The sequence below is a fragment of the Camelina sativa genome, chromosome 20, assembly GCF_030686135.1.
Source record: "Camelina sativa cultivar CO46 ecotype springtype chromosome 20, ASM3068613v1".
Taxonomy (NCBI): Eukaryota; Viridiplantae; Streptophyta; class Magnoliopsida; order Brassicales; family Brassicaceae; genus Camelina; species Camelina sativa.
The window spans coordinates 28,286,144-28,307,222 of record NC_141899.1 but is presented as its reverse complement, the minus strand read 5'-3'; the positions used below and the strand labels follow the sequence as shown (position 1 = coordinate 28,307,222).

Below are 21,079 nucleotides of genomic sequence, written 5' to 3'. Positions count from 1 at the left end.
AGGACTTGATTTACGTTTAATGGATGTAGTCACAGCCTATTTATATGGACCATTGGAAAATGATATTTATATGAAAGTTCCAGAAGGATTTAAACTGCCTGAAGCAGTGAATCCTGATTCTCGAGATCAATACTGCATAAAATTAAATCGATCTCTTTATGGATTAAAACAGTCAGGACGTATGTGGTATAATTGTCTTAGTGAGTACTTACTAAAAGTAGGCTACAAGAATGATCCTGTTAGTCCATGCATATTTATAAAGAGATTTAAGAAAGGATTTGTTATAATCGCAGTATATGTCGATGATTTAAATATCATGGGAACTCATGCAGAGATTTCTTTCACAGTAGAATATTTGAAGAGAGAATTTGAGATGAAAGATCTCGGGAAAACAAAATTTTGTTTGGGACTACAAATTGAACACCTAAAAAAATGGTATTTTGGTGCATCAAGAGACATACACGGAAAATGTGCTTAAAAGGTTCTATATGGATGGAGCACACCCCTTAAGTAGTCCAATGGTTGTAAGAACACTTGATGTGGAAAAAGATCCATTCCACCCTCGGGAAAATGATGAAGAAGTTCTTGGTCCTGAAGTACCATACTTAAGTGCAATAGGGGCATTAATGTACCTTGCTAGCCATACAAGACCTGATATATCATCTGCAGTAAATTTATTAGCAAGGTTTAGCTCATGCCCAACTCGACGGCACTGGAATGGGATTAAACATATACTTCGTTACCTTCAAGGTACGAAAGACATAGGTTTATTCTTTTCCAATTTTTCCAAGAAAGATTTAAGTGGTTTTGTAGATGCAGGATACTTATCTAATCCCCATACTGGTAGATCACAAACAGGATATATATTTACATGTGGAGGTACTGCTATTTCTTGGCGTTCTATGAAGCAAACTATTACAGCCACCTCTACTAATCACGCAAAAATTTTGGCCATTCATGAAGCTAGCCGCGAGTGTGTATGGTTAAGATCCATAATTCATCATATTCGAGAAGATTGTGGTCTATGTGCAGGGAAAGATGCTCCAACAATTATGTATGAAGACAATGCTGCATGCATCGCAAAACTTAAAGACGAATACATCAAAGGCGATAGAATGAAGCATATTCTACCAAAGTTCTTCTACACACACGACCTGCAGAAAAATGGCGATGTACGCATTTTAGAGATTCGTTCGAGTGGAAATTTGGCGGACTTATTTACCAAGGCGCTACCTACTACTACTTTCAAGAAGTAGGTTTATCATCTCGGATTACGTCGTCTCAAAAATCTCAACATGTGTACTCATCAGGGGGAGTAGTTGCGCGCTGCACTCTTTTTCCCTTAACCATGGTTTTTCCCATTGGATTTTTCTGGTAAGGTTTTTAATGAGCCAGCATTTCTGGCGCATTATAAGTTTCATTTTTATAATGGACATCCAAGGGGAAGTATTATAAATATTAGATAGATGCCCATTATAAGCCCATATTCTAGAAGTCTCTAGATTTACTTGTAAACCAGGTTTACTTTGTCATCAAGCAAAACCCTCTCTTTGTATTCCTATATAAAGGACCTTTCATTCATTGGAATAAGACACTGATATCTTACTTCTCTTTTTTTCTATCTATAACAAAAATCTTATTATAAATAAGATCAAAATAAATTTAAATATGAAAGAATTAGAAAAAATTAACTTAACAAACATCAGAACTTAAAAATTTATATCTAATTAAATTTTTGTTTTTAGTCGAACCATTTTACTATACCGGATATAAAAATTTAATTTATTAGCATTTACCGTAGAGAAATTTTAAATTATAAACATTTTCCATCATAATATTTTTTCTTCATCGAGATATGTAAATTACAAAAAGAAAATATTTAAAATATAAATCACGCCTAAAACGATAGCTTTCTGTTTTTGTTTACAACAAACGAATGTAAACGCAACGCACCACCCAATCCATTAAACGACATCGTACCAGACCCCTCTTTATCAGTAAAGTAATCTATCAACTCACAGGCCACAACAACACACCCAGCCGGTAATTTTCAAAATCCCTAAAAAGCTTTTCAAATTCAAAAATGGCCGAAGCCGACACCACCACCACATCCCCGCCGCACATCCCAGAATCCGAAACCTCCACCACATTACCAACAACGGAGAAAAAAGAACCAAACAACGAGACGGAGAAGAATCCGAATCCGGGAACCATCTCGCTCCGAATCTGGCCGCCGACTCAGAAAACTCGCGACGCCGTCGTCAAACGCCTGACCGACACCCTATCAACCGAATCAATCCTATCCAAGAGATACGGAACCCTCGACTCCGAAGAAGCCTCCTCCGTGGCGAAATCAATCGAAGAAGAGGCTCACGCCGTCGCTTCCGCCGCCGTGGTAGGTGATGACGATGGGATCGAGATCCTCAAGGTTTACTCCAAAGAGATTAGTAAACATATGCTTGAATCGATGAAAGCTAAGAAGACCTCTGCGCCAAAGGCCGGTGATGGTAATGAAGAAGAAGAAACTGAATTAGCCGCAGGATTGGGTTCGGTGAAGCTTGATGAAAACGAGGCTTGAGTTTGGTGTTTTCTAACTATCTTTTTTTTTTTTTTTTTTTTTGTTGCTTAGAGAGTTCGTATGAGATTATCTCAAGAGTTCTTGTAGTGATGATCATGATAATGCCTTGTTGATTTGGCAATTGGATGCTTTTGGTTTCTTAATCATGGTAATTAACGAGTTAAGTGAATGGTTTTATGCTTGCTTTATCGTTTATTAACTAGTTCTTCATGCATTCGTCGTTAATTAGATTATTATATATGTGGCTTGCTTTGCTTGAACTCGTTCATCTAAGCCCTTTTCACATCAAAATCATCAAATCATCTTATAGCTTTGAAGTTTGATAATTTGAATTCGGTTGTTGTTTAGGTGTGCATTGGGGGCAGTTCAATACTAGTTATGTTCTTGGAATTAGAGAAATCAGCCTTTTTGATTTTTCTGACTCTCATTGTCTTTTACTCTTTATTGGTTTTGGAGACTTGGAATTTGAAACCTTATTAGTTTTTGAATTTGAAGGTTCGATTTAAACATGTGTTTTTTTTTATTAGTTTAGTGCAAAAACAATCTAGTCACAATAAAAAGCTTCAGATAATATATAATTGGGGGTACATGATTACACTTAACCCTACCAGCAGTAGTAATACCTGGTAATCTTCTGTTTCTTCGATTATATGATAGTTTGCTATATGTATATATGATAGCACTCGTTTATTATATGAACTTCAAAGTCCGATATAAAAAAGAAAACAATCAGGAGACGACTTACACTAGAGAGAGCGAAGTTAATACTATATTCAAGTGGTCGTGATATCAACAATTGTGATGCTGTGACTGTATGACAGTATCTAAGATAATTGATACGGTAGGTGATGATGAGATTTGATACTTTTTTCAATAGTATTTCTTATTGGTAAAATGAAAATGAAACTGAAAAGAAACGAAAGTCCCACAAAAGCAATTTAAAAAATAAACAACGAAATAAATTACTATTAACAACTGTAGCAACAAAGGGATAGTAGTACCTTGACATTCACAACACGACCAATTGTATCAGACATTATAGGCATGGTTTGCTTTTAATTTTTTTTTTATATATATTTGTTTTAACGATTATGGAATTAGAAAAATGATTTAACTAAGTAGAATTCATCTTTTATAAAATAGGAACTTTTAGTATGGGAAGTTGTCAAGTTGAGCAAGTTTTAGTTTTTTTTTTCATACCAATGTAGTGAGAAAGTTGATAACGCGCGGTAATCTCATTGTTTAAAATATTTGGCTAAAATTTACTTTACTAGTTTAATACTGTAATCACTATTTCTAACTATTACTGATACTAACTAACTGGGAAAACAACAATAAAACATTTACTTATTTCATTTTCGAAAAACAATAAATGACAATAAAACATTTACACTCCATGGATTTTTTTTTTTTTTTTTTGACATAAAATACTCAATGAATATACTATCATATAAAATAATCATTCTCTTCTTCTTGAAAAATAATATATTATAGGAACTCCTTGAGAAAACCATTCACTTCTTTTATCTTTTTTTTTTGGCCGAAACAAAAAAAAAATATATAAAATAATCCAACGAACAAAAAAAACACACACACACACGTCGAAAGATGTGGTAGTTGTGGATTAGTGACCAGTTCCTCTTCCGCTCGGTCCAGACGCTAAGATCCTCATTAAAGGACGTCGACTGTACGAGCTGTTCTTCACCTTCATGATGGTCACCGTCGATTGATGATGGCCGTTGATGTCTCTAAACAACTCCGATCGTACGGCTCTGCAATCCACTCTCTCAAACATTAACGATGAGCCCACCAATAAGACGATCATACACCACAGCATGAACATATTCTTTTTCTCCATTTTTGTAACTTTTTTTTTTTTTGGTTTTCTTTCTCTTTGGATCACAAAGAATGCTTCGTGATTTTTTCTTTTTTTTTGTGTCTATATGAGATTGTGTGTGCGTGCATACACTTTAAATAAGGAGCATCAATTCTTGACCAAGTATCAACGACTATTTCATTAATTGTGTTTATCGCGTTTTTACATGTTGAGTCAGACTCTTCAGGTTTTTGATCGTTTACTATTTACATAAGCCAGACAAAACAAAATAATATGAATATGTATTCATATTTGAAGTGAATATCTAATGAGTTTCTCCAACCACCTGCTTCTCCACAAGAGATGTTGTTGAACTCTGTGTCTATATATGACTTTCATAAAATGTTGAAAAAAAAGACATTTGTTTCGTAAGAAATAATAAGTAACAAATGAAAAAATAGTTAGCAAACACGTTGTAAAAGACGAGATATTATTGGTTCGTAGGAGACCAAATGGGTTTTCACCTGTCAATTTTTTTACTTTTTTTACTTTTATATTTTCTTCGTAGTCCGTTTGGATTAACACGGTGTGAAGTCATTAGAGAACCGATTCACGTTCGTTAGGATCGCCAAAAAGGGAACAATATCAAAACGGTGAAACTTTAGCTGCTGACGAGTGACGACTGACGGACGTGTTCACCACTGCACGCTCTTACCCAAATCTGTTTCAACTTTGCTTTTGTTTTGAAAACACAGCTAGCCTTTGATTGGTAATATCATGTTTAAAATAACAAATGAGCAAGAATGTTTTTTTTTTCTTGATTCTTCAAAAACATTTCGTATCATTTCAAAGCAAAAATTTCTTAGGGTGTATTCAATCTAATATTCCAATGGATTTGAGTTTTCATGAGATTTTAAATAATTTGGATGATTTTAAGAAAGTTTATATGATTCCAAGTAAAAAAATTTCAAATCTCACCTATAATCATGAGATTTGGATTTATGTATTTTTAACTTAAAATATCTTCTCAAATCCTCTAGAATCTCTAAAAATCAATAAAATCCAAATTTACAAATTGTTTTGAATAACAATGGATTCTAAGATAGATTTTTAAATCATTACTTCAATAACAATATATTTCATTATACTTTTTAAAATCCATGATTGAATAATATATAATTTGTAAATTTTACACAAATAACTAAAATGTCAAATTATATACATCCCCGTAACTTTAGCTGTTCATTACGCATATAAGCCAATTATTGCTAGCAGAATTATATATATAATTGGTAATATGACCAACTTGGTGGTTCATGTGACCAGTTGAACCAGAAACTTTGTAAGTTCTGTTTATGTTGTCTCATATATCGTTTGCTCAGAGGAACAATCTTCCAGTGGGCTTGCAAAAACAGTTGGTAGCTCATTTGTCTTTGATGTACAGAACCGATTCAGAAGGCCTACAAGAAATTTTGAATGCCCTCTCCATATCATGCAATAAGATTATAGTTAGTGAGCCAATACTCGCACATACAAGGCAAAAAATCCAAACATTTACATACACTGGATGGAGCTAGGAACTTTGTGTTATGCGTGCGTTACAATCTACTTGAAAGAATAATTATTTTCTTCTCATTTTTTTCTGGCTAAAACAAAAGCTTTCCCTTTATACACACACATACACACAAAAAACTAATTGAGACAACGCAAAAAACACCATAGATCAAAAGCGGTAGTTGTTGATCAGTGACCAGGTCCTCTTCTGCTTGGCCCAGACGCTAACCGGTAAACAAAGCTCTTCACCAAAGGACGTTGACTTGTCCAGTTGTTATTCACTTCCATGGTCACCGGGGATTGCTCATGTCCTTTAATATTTCTCAACGACTTCGATGGTAAAGCTCTGCAGCAATCAACTCCTTCAAACATCAACGACGATCCCACTAATGCCAAAATCATACATAGCACAAACACATTCTTCTTCTCCATTTTTTGTATAATTTTGTTTAGTTCTTCCCCTAGACGCTTTCTTTGGCTCTCTATTATACTTGTTATCTTTATCTTTGAGAATAAGTAGTTTGGATTCGTGATCTTTTGTATATATATATAAAATGCGATTGTTATGTGCGCGTTTATGCGAAGGGCATTATTTATTGACTAAGAATGTTTGACTATGTCATTTTGTGTATCGCGTTTTCGCATATTTAATTGAAGTCTTTCATGTTTTCAATCTTTTACTATTTATATATAATTCAGAGATGAACAAAACAATTGACGTGTATTCATATTATAACGAGTTTATCTAACTACCAGCTTGGCCACAAAGATTTGTTTGTTGAACTCTATGACTTTCATAAGAAGTTGAAAAAAAAATCACCGAAATATTGAGAAGCAAGTGGTGAAAAGAAAAAAAGTCTCAGAAAAGTAAAACTTGAAAATAAAAACATCAAAGGAATGGTTGACATTCACAACACGACTAGTTGTGTCACCTTTGATTTTTTTGGTTTGATTTTTTTTTTTTTTTTTGACATTTACAACAAGTCAAAGAATACGAAAGAAACAGTTTACTTGTATTCATCTTTATAAAAAGTTACTTTTAGTTAACGTGAGAGGCTTAACAAAGTACTTCAACGCCGTATTATATATGTAGCACAGTGCTACTAGCACTAATAGAAGAGGGACGTGTAGACTAACATTGTTATTGATTTTTTTTTTTTTTGAATTTTAAGATTGTAGAGAAGTTTACTCCGTAAACACTTCCGTGTGTTTTTACTAGAGTTGACCAGATCAACCGATAGAATTAAAAACAAAAAATCGTTTAAGTCCGCTTGATAACAAAATGGTTTAGTTTATAATGTTTAAATTGATAATCCTTACAAATTTATAGCCGCCTCTTGTACAAGCGCACACCTATATCGTTTTTAAAAACATTTTGAATTAATTAGTATCAAATTCTTATACACAACTAGGAAATGCATCTGTTTCCTTTAAAACTGAATTGTTGATAAATATGAAACATTGTTTTACCATTACTATTACTATTCCATTTGGAAAGAATAAAATAATCAAATATTTACATCGAGAAAGCTAGGAACTCACTGTTACACGATAATTCTCTTTGAAAGAATGTACCTATTCTTTTCTTTTCTTTGGCTAAAACAAAACTTTTGATTTACACATTAAAAAATATCTAACAAAAAGACCAGAAAAAAAACATTGGAAGAGAAAAAGAAAAAAAAGTGACAATTGTTGATTAGTGACCACGTCCCCTTCTGCTCGGCCCGGACGCTAACCGGTAAGCAAAACTCTTCCCCACAGTACGTTGTCTTGTCGAGCTGTTCTTCACCTTCATGGTCGCTGAGGATTGATGATCATGTCCTTTAATATCTCTCAACGGCTTCGATCGTAGAGCTCTGCAATCAACTCTCTCAAGCATCAATGACGATACCACTAGTAACAAGATCATATACAACACAAACACATTCTTCTTCTCCATTTTTAGAACTTTTTTTTTTGGCTTCTTTCGTTAGTTTCTTCTTCCTTTCTCTCTTCTTTACTTGTTCTCTTTTTAAGTTGAGGTTAAGTAAGAATAGCTTCGTGAATTTATATATATATGCGATTGTGTTAACGTGTGTAAGCGAAGGGCATTAATTCTTGACCAAGAATGTTTGACTCTTTGATTTTGTGTATCGCGTTTTTACGTATTTAATTCGAAGTCATTTAATCTTTTACTATTTTAATTATATATATAAGCCGGACAAAACAAAATTATGTGTATTCATATTACAAGTGAATAACTTATGAGTTTCTCTAACTACCTGCTTCACCACACAAGAGACGTTGTTTGAACTCTGTCTCTCTATGACTTTCATTTAAAGTTGAAAAAAAGACATCTGTTTAATTTGTAAGAAGTAAAAAAGTAGGAATTGAAATATTGTTAGCAAAGACGTAAAAAGTGGAATTTTAATTGGTTAGTAGGAGACCAATGGGTAGACTTATTGAAGAAACAACAATTTTTTCTTGAGTGTGTGAGAGATCTGTCAACTTTTGACTTTTTTTATATTCTTCATAGTAGGTTAGGATTAACACGGTGTGATGTCATGATCAGATCGATTCACGTGCGCTAAGGCCATCTTTATCGGTGTATCAATAAGGGTGTTCTTGAGCTTATTTTAATAAGAAAAAATGAAAAAGTGTGCTTAGATCAGTTTAATAGTTTTTATTGTAGAACTGTTTTTTGGGTTGTTCTTGTGTGACGTGGCATTGTCACCGAGTCCACAAGCGAACATTATCACACAACAATGAACATGACTTCGTCTTCTTCTTCATCTGGTTCTTCTCTTCCACGACTCTGCTTCACCAAATCCCAAACCTACAAGTCTCCTCTTTTACCATTCTCCACTCCAAAACGCCGTCGTTCTCGTCCTCGCCGGAACCGTAAATCCAATGGCTCATCTTACGACAACACCGACGGCAATCTCCTCACACTCACCACTTCATCTCCCGCCGGAAACGAAGACCAAAGCCTCAGCTTAACCCTAGACATTCACCAGATTTCAAAACTAGCTAATTCCAGATTCCAATTGTTTCTCGATTCAAGCAAAGACGCGTTCTCCGACTTGCAAACACTAATCGCGCTTGACGATAACCGGAGAGTCGTCGTTTCTTGCAAGAAATCAACTATGCAGTTCGTCGGCGGTGTGGTTATGATTGGATTCGTGTTCGGTTTTGCAATTAGGGTTCTTTTGAAATTAGGATCAGTCTTAAAGGGTAATTTCCAAAGTAATCCTAAATTAGTTGTTAGGAGAGATAGGAGTCTTGGTGGGAAGGAAGTGGTTGTCTCTGTTGATAGTATTCGTTCATCTTCACGGGCTTCGAATAGCTCAATAGGTAGTGAACTCGATGAGTGGCAAATTTGATAGTGTTTTGATGATGTTTAGCTAAAATTTCCTGTAATTTGGATCTGTTTGAATGTCTATTCAACATATGCTGAGAATTTGATGTTGTTTCTTGTTTGTATCCATGAACAACATCTGCTGAGAATGTGTTCTTTAGAGTCCGTGATGTTTGATCCATGTCTATGTTTCGCTATTTTGAGTGCTAATGTTATCGATAGGTTGGATTAGTGGAAGTGAGATGTAAAGCACTAGACTTGCCCTTCTCTGCTCAGTTTCTACTGAGATTCTACTTATGCTTGTGCAATGACTGCACTATGATCATGTGTAGCTAACAGAAGGGATCAGACCATTCACAATGCCGCTAATGAGACTAGCATGTACTGCACTTGGAAGGTAGTTTATATACGAAATAATGGAGCTTGAGTAGCTGAGTCAATCCTAAGTTAGGATGTTGGTGACATTGTATGTTGTGATAGTCATTGAAAGAAGTTTTAGTTTTAGAGTGTGTTTGAGCTAATGTGTTCATTTTCTCTCTCAAGTCGTCATGTTGGGACTCCTCTGCACCATGCTGCAAAAAGAGGTCTTGAGAACACTGTTAAGCTACTTCTTTCGCACGGTGGTAAATGTTTGTCCTCTTTTACAACTTGATCAATTTGAGTTTTACAATGTTCTTGTGACTCTGTTGGCAATTAGTTCTTGGTGAAGCTTTCTCACAACTTGATTGATTCTTGGTTCGCAGTTAGTTTTTGGTCTGCAGTTTAGCTTTCTCACACTGGCATATATTCTGTTCATTGACAGGTGCATCTACCGCATTTGCAAGTTCAACAAAGATCTGGAGCTCTTGGAGGCAGAGGCGAGGAAGAGATCCAAGGAAGAGTAAAGGTTTTCTTTTAACTGCATTTTTTACATTCAAATATTACTGAACCGGAACGAAATTTTGTTAAACAAACCTCAAGTATGCTTCTCAACAACATTTTGATTATGAAGCTAAGTTTGCAAAAATATAGATACTTGTAAATGTTCTTGATATGTTTAATATTATTATATTATTTAATCTTATGATCTTAAACATGTTCTCCTTATAACTAACTTTTTAGCAAAAGTTCTTAACAACTGATTTTAGATTATTTTCCTAATATATTTAATCTAAGAACACAAAAAAAAGTTATCCCTTTAAAGATGCCCTAAGAGGGCAAAATTCAAAACGATGAAATTATAGTCGCTGACGACTGATGACGCGACATCACTTACCAACTCTTACTCTTCATATGTCCGTACCACTTCTTAACTTTTTATCTCACAAGATTGGATGTCAAGCCTTTCAAAACAAATTGTTTAAAGTTGTTGATCTCTATGATTCAAGAACTTTATGATTGGTCCTATGCTGTTTTCCATTTGATTTAGTCAATACTGTCAGTCTTAGCCAATCGGTTTTGCTTTGAAAACAAAAACAAGACCTAATTAATTGAACCGAACCAAACTGAAGTATTGTTAGTATGCCTAGAAGGCAAGGACTACTCGGCTGTTGTTAGTTGTATAGTTTCAAATTAACTTATGTTTTCCTACTTTCATAAGTAAATAGGAGATGTAAAATGTAGGAGTGCCTTTCGTATAAGTATTGGCTAGAAGTAGGTAAAGGACCAATGAAGAGTAAGTGTCGCGATAACACAATATTTTTTACTTAGATATAATTTAGTAAAAAAACCGGCCTTTAAAGTCGGAGATGAAGAGTTTACCAAACCAAAATACATGTTTTTAATATTTTTTTTACACTAAAATAAAAGTAAAAAAAAGAACCATCTCCAGTGGTAATAAATAAACTGGTCAACGTAATTAGAAAATGTAGGTTTGTTCAAAAAAAAATATAAAAAAATGAAGGCCAGTCACAAAGTTCTTGAATCGTGGGGATTAAGATTAAACATATTTGTTTGAAACTCTTCACAACCAATCTTTTTTTTTTGGTTCAAAAATCTTCACATCCAATCTAGTGAGATGAAAAGTTAGACAAACCACTCTAGCAATTTCAACTCCGACTGAAGAGGGATAGAGTGCACTGCTGACTTGGGTACCCATCATATCATTTAGGACCTTTAGGTACTATATTATATAGTCTATATATACTTGGTTTATGTTATGGCATTTGTAAGGCATTCAATTCAATTCGTTGGCCATCGACCAACATGAGATTAATTTAGGAGAACGGCATTTACATACTTCAAATAAGGGTCGTGGTGACTGATATATCATGGTTTTTGTGGTTTTTAACCATGATATAAAGAGTCTTTTATTGTCTTTTGATGTGTTTCTAGGATGTTTTAGAGTCTTTGCAGGGTTTCTAGGATTTTAGCATGGATGGAGCAATTTGGGATCGTTTTGGAGCATAAATCTCGGATCAAAACAAGGGCATCGATTGACACCAAGATCAAGAGCATCGATCGACACCCTCTTCAGCCGATGAAGAATCACAAAATTGGAAGTTTTACAATTCTACCCCAAAGTCTTCCAAAATTGCAACATAAGTCTCTGACGTGTTTTAGGACATATATATATAGTTTTTAGGTTTTTGCAAACCCTGAAGTTATTTTCTAGCAAGTTTTATTTTCTGCAACCCTGTGAGATTTGGAGAGCTTTGGAGAGAGAGAGAGATCAGATCTGCTTTGTAGAGAAGAATTCTTGAACTCCTTCTTACTCTTTATAATCTCAATTGCTTATTATTCAGAAAGATGTTTTGTTCTTCAATGATTATGTCTGAGTAGTTTGTTTGTTAGGTTCAGGGTTTTTCACAGGAATTTTATGAATTATTAGATCTGTTTATTTATGATTCTTTATTTATCTAGATCTTCATCTTAGGTTGTTCTTCATATTCTTGATTGGCCATCTAGAATTAATACCCTAGGAAAATAAATTGATATGAGAATATAATTGTTTTCCTGATAAAACCTTTTGATGAGCAAAATTATTTCTTGTAAAGAGATTTGATTTAATAATTTTGTGAACAATCTAAACCTGATTTTATTGCTGATTTTTAACCTAGAATTTTACAAAGAGATTTGGATTTTCTGGTTTTAAATTTAGATATTATTTGCAGTGAGAACTGATTTAATTTACAAAAGTGTTTAGAGTTCTAGATCTGTTCTTAATTGCTTGAATCCTATTTATTTCCTGATTTAATAATTTATAATTTCCTGAGAAATTCCCTAGGCCTAGCTTTTTGATCATTTGAATTTACACAGCTTTTATTTAATATTTTTGCATTGTTTATTTTAATTCAAATTTATCTGTTTAGCATAATTATAAAACTCTATAATTTATTGTGTAGTCTTGAGTCCTTGTGGAATTCGACCCCTAAGTACTGCATTGATCTCTTAATTTGAGAGAGTAGCTCTAGGGTAAATTTGAGCATATCAAATTTTGGCGCCGTTGCCGGGGACTCTTTGATCTACCATTAGATTTGAGTTTTAGATTTTGTCTAAATTTTTTATTTTTATTTTTTTACTTACACGTTTTAGTTTTTCTTCTCTTTGGTGTTTCAGGTGCATGCCTCCTAGACCACACACAAGGAGCAACAAGTCTGGTCCTACTGTGAATTTGTCAAACCAAGAGTTGGAAAAACTTGAGCGTGAGAACAGAAAAGCAGCTAAATCTATGAAGATGGTTAATACGATCATTCTGATGCGTGATGAGGCTGGTGTTTTGAGGGATCAAGAGGGCCACTTGCGCAATGAGCAGGGCCAAAAGCTTGATGCAGAAGGAAACGTGATTGCTGAACATGTTGTCAACGAGCAGGCTGTCGTTAACCAGCAAGCTGGTGTTGTTGACGAGCCAAATCTTGGTGTCGATCGACACCAACCAGGTGGCATCGATCGACACCCACTTGCTGCAGACGGACGTGGAACTGCCAACCACGTCCAGAACCCAGTTCGAAGACAGGATCAAAACCGGGACCTGATCCAGACCATTGCTAACTATAACCGGGCTGATCTTGTGTATGAGAACCGGTCTGCTATTGTTCCTCCACCATTCCAGAGGAATGATTTTGAGCTGAAGCCTGCTTACTTTCAACTTGTTGGGCAGAGACCTTTCTCAAACCTGCCCCATGAGAAGCCTCTGGACCATATTGAGCACTTTGAGGATTTTGTGACCAGTATCAAGGCTAATGGAGTGAGTGAGGACTTCATCTTCTGCAAGCTGTTCCCATACTCACTTGCAGGAGAGGCATCCCAGTGGTTGAAGCAGTTGCCAGCTGGATCTTTGACATCTTGGCAACAAGTCAAAGTGGCTTTCCTCAACCATTTCTATGATGATGCAATGTCAGATGAGCTGAGAGTCAAGATCTCTTCATTCAAGCAAGGACATGATGAAGCTTTCAAGGCAGCTTGGGTGAGATTCAAAGCTTATCAAAGGGACTGTCCAGTCCATGGTTTTTCAAGGGTACAACTGTTGAGTATCTTCTTTAGAGGGTGTGACTGGAAGTATCAGTTAGCTTTGGATGCTGCAAGTCATGGGAACTTCAAGAGAAGATTTCCAGAAGATGCTGAAGTTTTGATTGAGAATTTGGCTTCTAGCAATAGCACTAAAAGAGCTGATGCTGAAAGAAAGAGACTGCATGAAGAGTTTGATTCAAACCAGTTAGCTTCTGTTAATGCTAAGCTGGATTCAGTACATAATCTCCTTGTGGGTAAGAAGTCAGTCCAATTTGCTGCTGAAGTTGAGACATTTGAGCTAGAGCCAGAGAATACAGAGGAGAATGTCATCTATGTGTATGGAGCTGGATATCAGGGACAGAGATTTGGTAATCAGCAAGGCAACAGACCTTACAATGGTGACCAGAAGCAGCAACAGAACAATGGCTATACAAGGACCTATGGGAATTCATTTTATCAGTCTCCACCTCCTAAGACTTCTTCTGAGAGTAGAATGGAGACTATGCTTGAGCAGCTTTTGCAAGGACTGGAGAATTTGACAGTGACATTCAATGGAAAGATTGACAATGTCTACTCTGAGCTGAATGGGAAGATAGAAGCATTGAACATTCATGTCAAGAAGTTAGAGAATCAGGTTATTCAGACTGCTGGGTCTGTCAAAAGACAAGAGGGTTTTCTTCCTGGAAGAACTGACTCAAACCCCAAGCATGCTTGCAATGCCATATCAGTGAGAGATGAAGGTGATGGTGAATTTGCTTCTGCAGAAAACAGAGAGAAATCGACAAATCTCTCGGTTTCAGATGATGGTGTCGATCGATACCACCTGGGTGTCGGTCGACACTCCTCTCAGACGAACCCAGAAACTGCAAAATCTCAGGTTCCAGCTGCTGAAAGGGTCTACAAGCCTAAGGTTCCTTTTCCCAAGCCAAGAAAGTCTAAGCAGGAGATGGAGGAAGCTAGATGCAAGGCAATGATGGACAAGGTGATGATTGAGATGCCATTGATTGATGCAGTAAAGCTTTCACCACCACTAAAACGCTATGTCAAGAGAATGGTATCCAATGGTTTGAGCCCTGAAGAAGGAGCCTTGCTAACTAAGGATGTTAGTGCAATTCTGTTGAACCAGCCTGTTCAGAGGAAGAGGGAGAGAAAGCAGGAGGTGGTTGTCTCTAAGGAAGTGAGTGCAATCATTCAATGTAGGACTGCAGAGAAGTTACCAGATCCTGGAAGTTTTGTACTTGATTGCTCAATCTCAGCAGGAAGGTTTTCTCACTCACTTTGTGACCTTGGCTCTAGCATCAACTTGATGCCACATTCTGTTGCTGTGAGACTTGGGATGACAGAATTCAAGCCAACTCAGATTTCTCTTATCTTGGCTGATCGCTCCCAAAGAATTCATGAAGGTGTTTTAGAGGATATTCCAGTTAAGGTTGGCAACTTCATGATTCCCACTAACTTTGTGGTGCTGAAGTATGATCAAGAGCCTAAAGATCCTCTCATCTTAGGAAGATCTTTCTTGGCTACAGCTGGTGCCATCATTGATGTGCAGAAGGGACACATAACACTGAATATGGATGGTTTGAGTATGAGTTTTGAGATGGATAAACTGAGGAGAGCTCCTACCATTGATGGACATACGTTTTCTGTTGAGAAGATTGCTCAGATAAGCTGCAGAGAAGCAAATTCACGAGCATCAGGCTCAGTGTCGATCGATGCCACCAAGAGGGTATCGATTGACACCCCTCCACGTCCGCGACAAAGCTTGTCCAAAACTGATGCTCCAAGTCAGAAACCTGTTCCCAAACAGAAGAGTCATCAATCCACACTCCAGAGTCCTCAGGTAAGGCCAATGTATGTATCTTCTTCACCTAAACCTTCTCCTATCATCAACAAGAATTTCAAAGAGATAAAAACTGTTTTGCAGTTAACCAAGCCACGAGATTATCGTAGAGCGCTTGTTTCTTCTGTTGATGATTTTGCAGGGCTAAAAAGAGGCAACACAGTCAAGCTAATGACTGAAAACAAACGCTTAGTGGGAGGCAACCCACTGGTAGGGTTTTCTTTTTCTTTTGATTTTGATTTTGATTTATTTTATTTTTATTTTTGCTTTCCTCTTACTTGATAACACTGGGGACAGTGTTGTTTAAGTCTGGGGGAGGTTAGTTACTAACTATGTTTTCTATTTTTGAGTTTCAGTTGTGTCAGTCAAAACCATAAAGTTTGAGTCAAATTTTTCAAAATTTTTCTTTTTGTCTTTGGGAATTATGATCTTGATTAATGATTTCTCTTATTTGGCTAACACTCTAATGATTATTTGTTTATGCTTGATCTCAGAACTGAAGCTTAGAAAGACTATGAGCCTTATCAACAATCCTGAAAGCCCTTATTCAATGGATATCTGATTGATCTAACGTTGTCTCAACTTTTATCAGGATTTTAACCGGACTTAATCGCTTACTTTGGGGTTGGAAATCAGTGGACTAGACTTCTTCTTCAGGCCATACAAGACAATGCAATTTTTCAAAGTATGTCTCCCCTCTCTCTTCCCTTCAGTGCTTAAAAAAAAAAAAGAGAAAAATCAGAAAAAAAAAAAAAAGATGAGATGATTTTGATCAGTTTAGAGAGGTATGTAAATTACCAGTGACCTCATTATTCTACTCTTGAGTCAAATGATCACACAAAGCTTGGAAGTGAGGGGTAGGTAAATTACCGATGACCCCGGTATTCGCTTACACCTTTGATTAAGAAAAGAGAGAAAAGAAAAAAATTTGGAAGTGAGAAAAGGGAGAGGAAAGGAGATATAAGAAGAATGTCTTGGCCTGAAGAGAATCCATATGCCACTGATCAATACACCCAATGTAAGAATTCACCTTATTTGTGCCTTAATATTGACTAATGAGATGACAATGGAGATTTCAGAGATTCTAAAGGATTGGGGGATTTGAGTAAGGAATGTTGATGCTTATCATGGTTGAGTATAAGAAGTAAGTTCTTGAGTCAGGTAAATGAAGAGTGTGAATAAGAATCATCATGCAATTGAGTGAGTTCCCTGTTTTCAAACCTCTTTCACATGTCTAAGTTTATGTTTTGCTTGAGGGCAAGCAAAGGCTAAGTCTGGGGGAGTTGATATATCATGGTTTTTGTGGTTTTTAACCATGATATAACGAGTCTTTTAGTGTCTTTTGATGTGTTTCTAGGATGTTTTAGAGTCTTTGCAGGTTTTCTAGGATTTTAGCACGGATGGAGCAATTTGGATCGTGTTGGAGCATAAATCTCGGATCAAAACAAGGGCATCGATCGACACCAAGATCAAGAGCATCAATCGACACCCTCTTCAGCCGATGAAGAATCACAAAATTGGAAGTTTTACAATTCTACCCTAAAGTCTTCCAAAATTGCAACATAAGTCCATGACGTGTTTTAGGACATATATATAGTTTTTAGGTTTTTGCAAACCCTGAAGTTATTTTCTAGCAAGTTTTATTTTCTGCAACCCTGTGAGATTTGGAGAGCTTTGGAGAGAGAGAGATCAGATCTGCTTTGTAGAGAAGAATTCTTGAACTCCTTCTTACTCTTTATAATCTCAATTGCTTATTATTTAGAAAGATGTTTTGTTCTTCAATGATTATGTCTGAGTAGTTTATTTGTTAGGTTCAGGGTTTTTCACAGGAATTTTATGAATGATTAGATCTGTTTATTTATGATTCTTTATCTATCTAGATCTTCATCTTAGGTTGTTCTTCATATTAATCCTTGATTGGCCATCTAGAATTAATACCCTAGGAAAATAAATTGATATGAGAATATAATTGTTTTCCTGATAAAACCTTTTGATGAGCAAAATTATTTCTTGTAAAGAGATTTGATTTAATAATTTTGTGAACAATCTAAACCTGATTTAATTGCTGATTTTTAACCTAGAATTTTACAAAGAGATTTGGATTTTCTAGTTTTAAATTTAGATATTATTTGCAGTGAGAATTGATTTAATTTACAAAAGTGTTTAGATTTCTAGATCTGTTCTTAATTGATTGAATCCTATTTATTTCCTGATTTAATAATTTGTAATTTCCTGAGAAATTCCTTAGGCCTAGCTTTTTGATCCTCTGAATTTACACAGCTTTTATTTAATACTAGGTGCTTCCCCACGCAACGCGTGGTTTGTGGTGTAGTTGGCACTTTTTTTTTTTTTGGTCTTTTTCGTTTTCTCTTTTGTATTATTTCGTTTTAATTAGGCATATACGGGCTTTGCCGTCACTTTTATTTATACACTATATGTTTATACCATTTCGTTCAGATGTGTATAATTGTGGCATTTACTTTTTATGAATTATGAAGATGTTGTTTCTTGCTTTTGAGGATCCAATTTTATCATTGACTGATATTGTTTCCAATATATTTATTGTATTATATATTTTCTAATTAACTGCTTATGTAAACCCTTCATACATTGATGTTGTAATAATAAGTTATTTTTTTAAAATATCTTCCGTGTAAGTGATTATGTTTGTATGCCCATGTTTTGGTCTAATATCAATAAGATCGTTTCTATTTTTCTTTAGTTGGCTTTGAAACCAATATTGAATTAAGCAAATAATGGGTCGAATTATGGTGTTAATAAGTAATATAAATTCTTATGTATATATTGTATATATGTGACTCTAACTAAAAAATTATGTAATATTTAAATACAATCTTGAACATATATATATATATATATTTATTTTTATTTGTGGGAGGAATGTATGAAATTATTGGATAGAAGTTATTTTTGAGTTAAATGACCTTTAATGTCTTTAAAGTGAGTTAAATATTAATAAATTTTTATATGTGTCTTGACTTTTTTTAAAAGGAATACCAAGTGTTTCCTTCCAAATTTGAAGTGATATAGTATTTTAGTTTTCTTATATGATTTTATGAACTTCAATGTAAAAGTTTTTCAAAGTAATAAGTACACTCACTGATTGAATTATAAAATTTGAAGAAATGTTTATTTCGTTTAATCATCTGCTCTTTTAAATAAATTAAATAAGTATGTTGTTATTTCTACAAATAGGACAACATATATTATAGTTTAACCATTGAGTTAAGCAATGGAAATGGAACTTGTGATTGCAAGACAAAATGCTTATATGTTACACATTGATCGTTTAAAAATGAATAGGAACATCTAATTCTCAAATAAAGTTGATTGTTTTGTTAAAACCAACATATGTGAATTTAAATTTAACTATGCAAATTTAAAAAATAAATATGAATAAATTAGAAAGGCAAGAAATATAAAAGAAATATTTTTTTATATAAATAAAATAAAAATTGAAAACAATGTTAAATATATATAATACTTTCTACATTAAAATATAGAATCAAACTCTTACAAGTTACAACACATATGAGATATAACAACATTTGATATTGGTAGGAGAGGAAGAGAGATTGTTTACTATAAGATGGTAATCCAAATTAGATAATGGAGATGAATCTTTAAAAATAGAACAATGTAATATCTATATATATATAATACTTGCTAAATTAAAATATAGAATCAAACTCTTACAACACATATGAGATATAACAACATTTGATATTGGTGGGAGAGGAAGAGAGAATGATTACTTATAAGATAATAATCCAAATTTGATAAAGGAGATAAATCTTTTAAAATAAGAACAATATAAAATATATATCATGTAGTCTCTAATATTAAAATTTAGCATTAACAATTTACAATGATATTTCATTTTTTTTACAACCCATACAACAAAAAGAAGAAATCAAAAATAACAAAAAAAAATGAAAAATGATTTGAGGTATTGTAGAAGAGAATGAGAGAATGTGAAAACGAGATAGTAAAAGAATGTCAATATGAGAGAATGATAGATTGAGAGAATGCTTATTTATATGATAAGAAATGATAGAAGTTACATTTAGAACTATGGAGTTACAATAGTAATTTATTGTGTTTGAATAGAATTGAGTGGTAGAATATGATTAATGCATAATTTATTTTATTTTCAGTTATAATTTTATTTTAATGTGTGAGTTAAATGTATTGTGTTTATTGGATCTTAAATATTAAAGCAATTAGAAAACAAATAAAAAAATAAAAAAAATTAGAAAACATTAAATGAAAATCAACCAATAAGGAGAGACCAAAACCTTACTTTAAATTATATTTTATTTTTATATTTAAGTTCCAGTTGAATATGTTTTGTTTTTTTGGATCATTTTTTATTTTGATTAAAGACACAAAAAACCAATTGTTTAATTATGTTCTTTTTGTTTTCAAAAACCTCAAATCATAAAATATATATATATATATATATTATATTGATCTCTGCAGATTTAACAATTGGATCACAAAACAAAATAGTCTTTATAAATGGATAAATGGATAATTATATTGATCTTTAAATATTATATTGATCTTTATAAATTATTTAAAATGATACATGAATATGTGAGATAACCAGAGACATAATAGATAATTACATATGGATCATTTCAACTTTATGATCTTATTGTGTGGTGAATAATGTAAGGAAGTATGAAAATAATGACTTATAAGATGTTAATATAAAATAGAAAATGGAGATAAACATTTTAAAAGATTAAAATAAATATATAAGATATACATATCATACAAACTCTAAAACTAAGCTTTTACAATGATATTTGATTTGATTTTTTATAACCCATACAACAACAATAACAAAAAAAATACAAAACAAAACAAAACAAAACAAAACAAAAAAGAGATTTGAGAGTAGTGGAAGAAGATGAGAGAATGAAAGAGTGATAGGCTAAGAGAATAAGATAATGAGTATTTATAGAAAGAGAAATGATGAAAATTTACATTTAGAAAAATGAGAGTTACAATTTTAATTTATTTTTTTTGTTTTAATACAATTAATTAATACAACTTAGTGGAGAAATAAAGTTAATGCATAATTTATAGGGAGAAGCTATAAAGATTTCAGTTTTATATTATGTGAGTTAAATGTGAAAATTAATTGTTTTAAATTTGTGTTTTAATATAATTTTCTTTTTTGTTAAAATTGCATTGTCAAGTGGACCAATAAGGAGAGACTGAAACTCTACTTTTATATATATGATTTTTACATTGTTTATTTTAATTCAAATTTATCTGTTTAGCATAATTATAAAACTCTATAATTTATTGTGTAGTCTTGAGTCCTTGTGGAATTCGACCCCTAAGTACTGCATTGATCTCTTAATTTGAGAGAGTAGCTCTAGGGTAAATTTGAGCATATCAGCGACAATACATGCCTTGTGTACGTAACGTTGTTGATCGATATATTTACTAAGTTACCCATTTCATACAAAATAATGTTTTTTGGCCATA

General features: G+C 33.7%; 5 protein-coding genes, 1 non-coding gene and 1 pseudogene across 10 annotated transcripts; 3 read left to right on the top strand and 4 right to left on the bottom strand.

Moving 5' to 3' along the window:
* The first annotated feature begins 488 nt into the window (after positions 1–488).
* LOC147919499 (secreted RxLR effector protein 161 pseudogene) lies at positions 489–1,256 on the top strand (annotated as a pseudogene).
* Positions 1,257–1,820: 564 nt separating this feature from the next.
* Positions 1,821–2,747, top strand: LOC104772744 (WPP domain-containing protein 1-like). Its single transcript, XM_010497324.3, has one exon. It carries the CDS (start codon positions 2,084–2,086, stop codon positions 2,576–2,578), a length of 495 nt encoding a protein of 164 aa, XP_010495626.2. The 5' UTR covers positions 1,821–2,083; the 3' UTR covers positions 2,579–2,747.
* Positions 2,748–3,911: 1,164 nt separating this feature from the next.
* LOC109131349 (uncharacterized) lies at positions 3,912–4,518 on the bottom strand. The gene has a single exon (XM_019242218.2). The coding sequence runs from the start codon at positions 4,434–4,436 to the stop codon at positions 4,203–4,205; it is 234 nt and encodes a 77-aa protein (XP_019097763.1). The 5' UTR covers positions 4,437–4,518; the 3' UTR covers positions 3,912–4,202.
* A 1,410-nt stretch (positions 4,519–5,928) lies between these two features.
* On the bottom strand, positions 5,929–6,472 carry LOC109131343 (uncharacterized). The gene has a single exon (XM_019242207.2). The coding sequence runs from the start codon at positions 6,378–6,380 to the stop codon at positions 6,138–6,140; it is 243 nt and encodes an 80-aa protein (XP_019097752.1). The 5' UTR covers positions 6,381–6,472; the 3' UTR covers positions 5,929–6,137.
* Positions 6,473–7,398: 926 nt separating this feature from the next.
* LOC109131337 (uncharacterized) lies at positions 7,399–7,951 on the bottom strand. Its single transcript, XM_019242189.2, has one exon. The coding sequence runs from the start codon at positions 7,885–7,887 to the stop codon at positions 7,645–7,647; it is 243 nt and encodes an 80-aa protein (XP_019097734.1). The 5' UTR covers positions 7,888–7,951; the 3' UTR covers positions 7,399–7,644.
* A 617-nt stretch (positions 7,952–8,568) lies between these two features.
* On the top strand, positions 8,569–10,291 carry LOC104771448 (uncharacterized). Of its 5 annotated transcripts, none has more exons than XM_010495972.3 (4): positions 8,595–9,161; positions 9,618–9,682; positions 9,829–9,914; positions 10,088–10,291. In XM_010495972.3, the coding sequence occupies exons 1-3, from the start codon at positions 8,693–8,695 to the stop codon at positions 9,874–9,876; spliced, it is 582 nt and encodes a 193-aa protein (XP_010494274.1). In that variant the 5' UTR covers positions 8,595–8,692; the 3' UTR covers positions 9,877–9,914; positions 10,088–10,291. The 5 variants fall into 5 exon arrangements, with proteins under 5 accessions (XP_087359590.1, XP_010494271.1, XP_010494274.1 ...); XM_010495971.3 differs by having other exon boundaries at positions 8,596–9,161; positions 9,829–9,908; XM_087503464.1 differs by having other exon boundaries at positions 8,569–9,682; positions 9,829–9,908.
* A 3,315-nt stretch (positions 10,292–13,606) lies between these two features.
* LOC147919498 (small nucleolar RNA R71) lies at positions 13,607–13,713 on the bottom strand. The gene has a single exon (XR_015594319.1). It is a non-coding gene; the product is annotated as a small nucleolar RNA R71 (small nucleolar RNA).
* Positions 13,714–21,079: the final 7,366 nt, after the last annotated feature.

Excerpts from the sequence above, each read along its gene's own strand:
- LOC104772744 (XM_010497324.3), top strand. The coding sequence starts at position 2,084 with ATGGCCGAAGCCGACACCACCACCACATCCCCGCCGCACATCCCAGAA.
- LOC109131349 (XM_019242218.2), bottom strand. The coding sequence starts at position 4,436 with ATGGAGAAAAAGAATATGTTCATGCTGTGGTGTATGATCGTCTTATTG.
- LOC109131343 (XM_019242207.2), bottom strand. The coding sequence starts at position 6,380 with ATGGAGAAGAAGAATGTGTTTGTGCTATGTATGATTTTGGCATTAGTG.
- LOC109131337 (XM_019242189.2), bottom strand. The coding sequence starts at position 7,887 with ATGGAGAAGAAGAATGTGTTTGTGTTGTATATGATCTTGTTACTAGTG.
- LOC104771448 (XM_010495969.3), top strand. The coding sequence starts at position 8,693 with ATGAACATGACTTCGTCTTCTTCTTCATCTGGTTCTTCTCTTCCACGA. Across the intron at positions 9,162-9,617 it reads ATTAGGATCAGTCTTAAAGG|CTAACAGAAGGGATCAGACC; the intron begins GTAATTTCCAAA and ends GATCATGTGTAG. Across the intron at positions 9,683-10,087 it reads GCATGTACTGCACTTGGAAG|GTGCATCTACCGCATTTGCA; the intron begins GTAGTTTATATA and ends GTTCATTGACAG.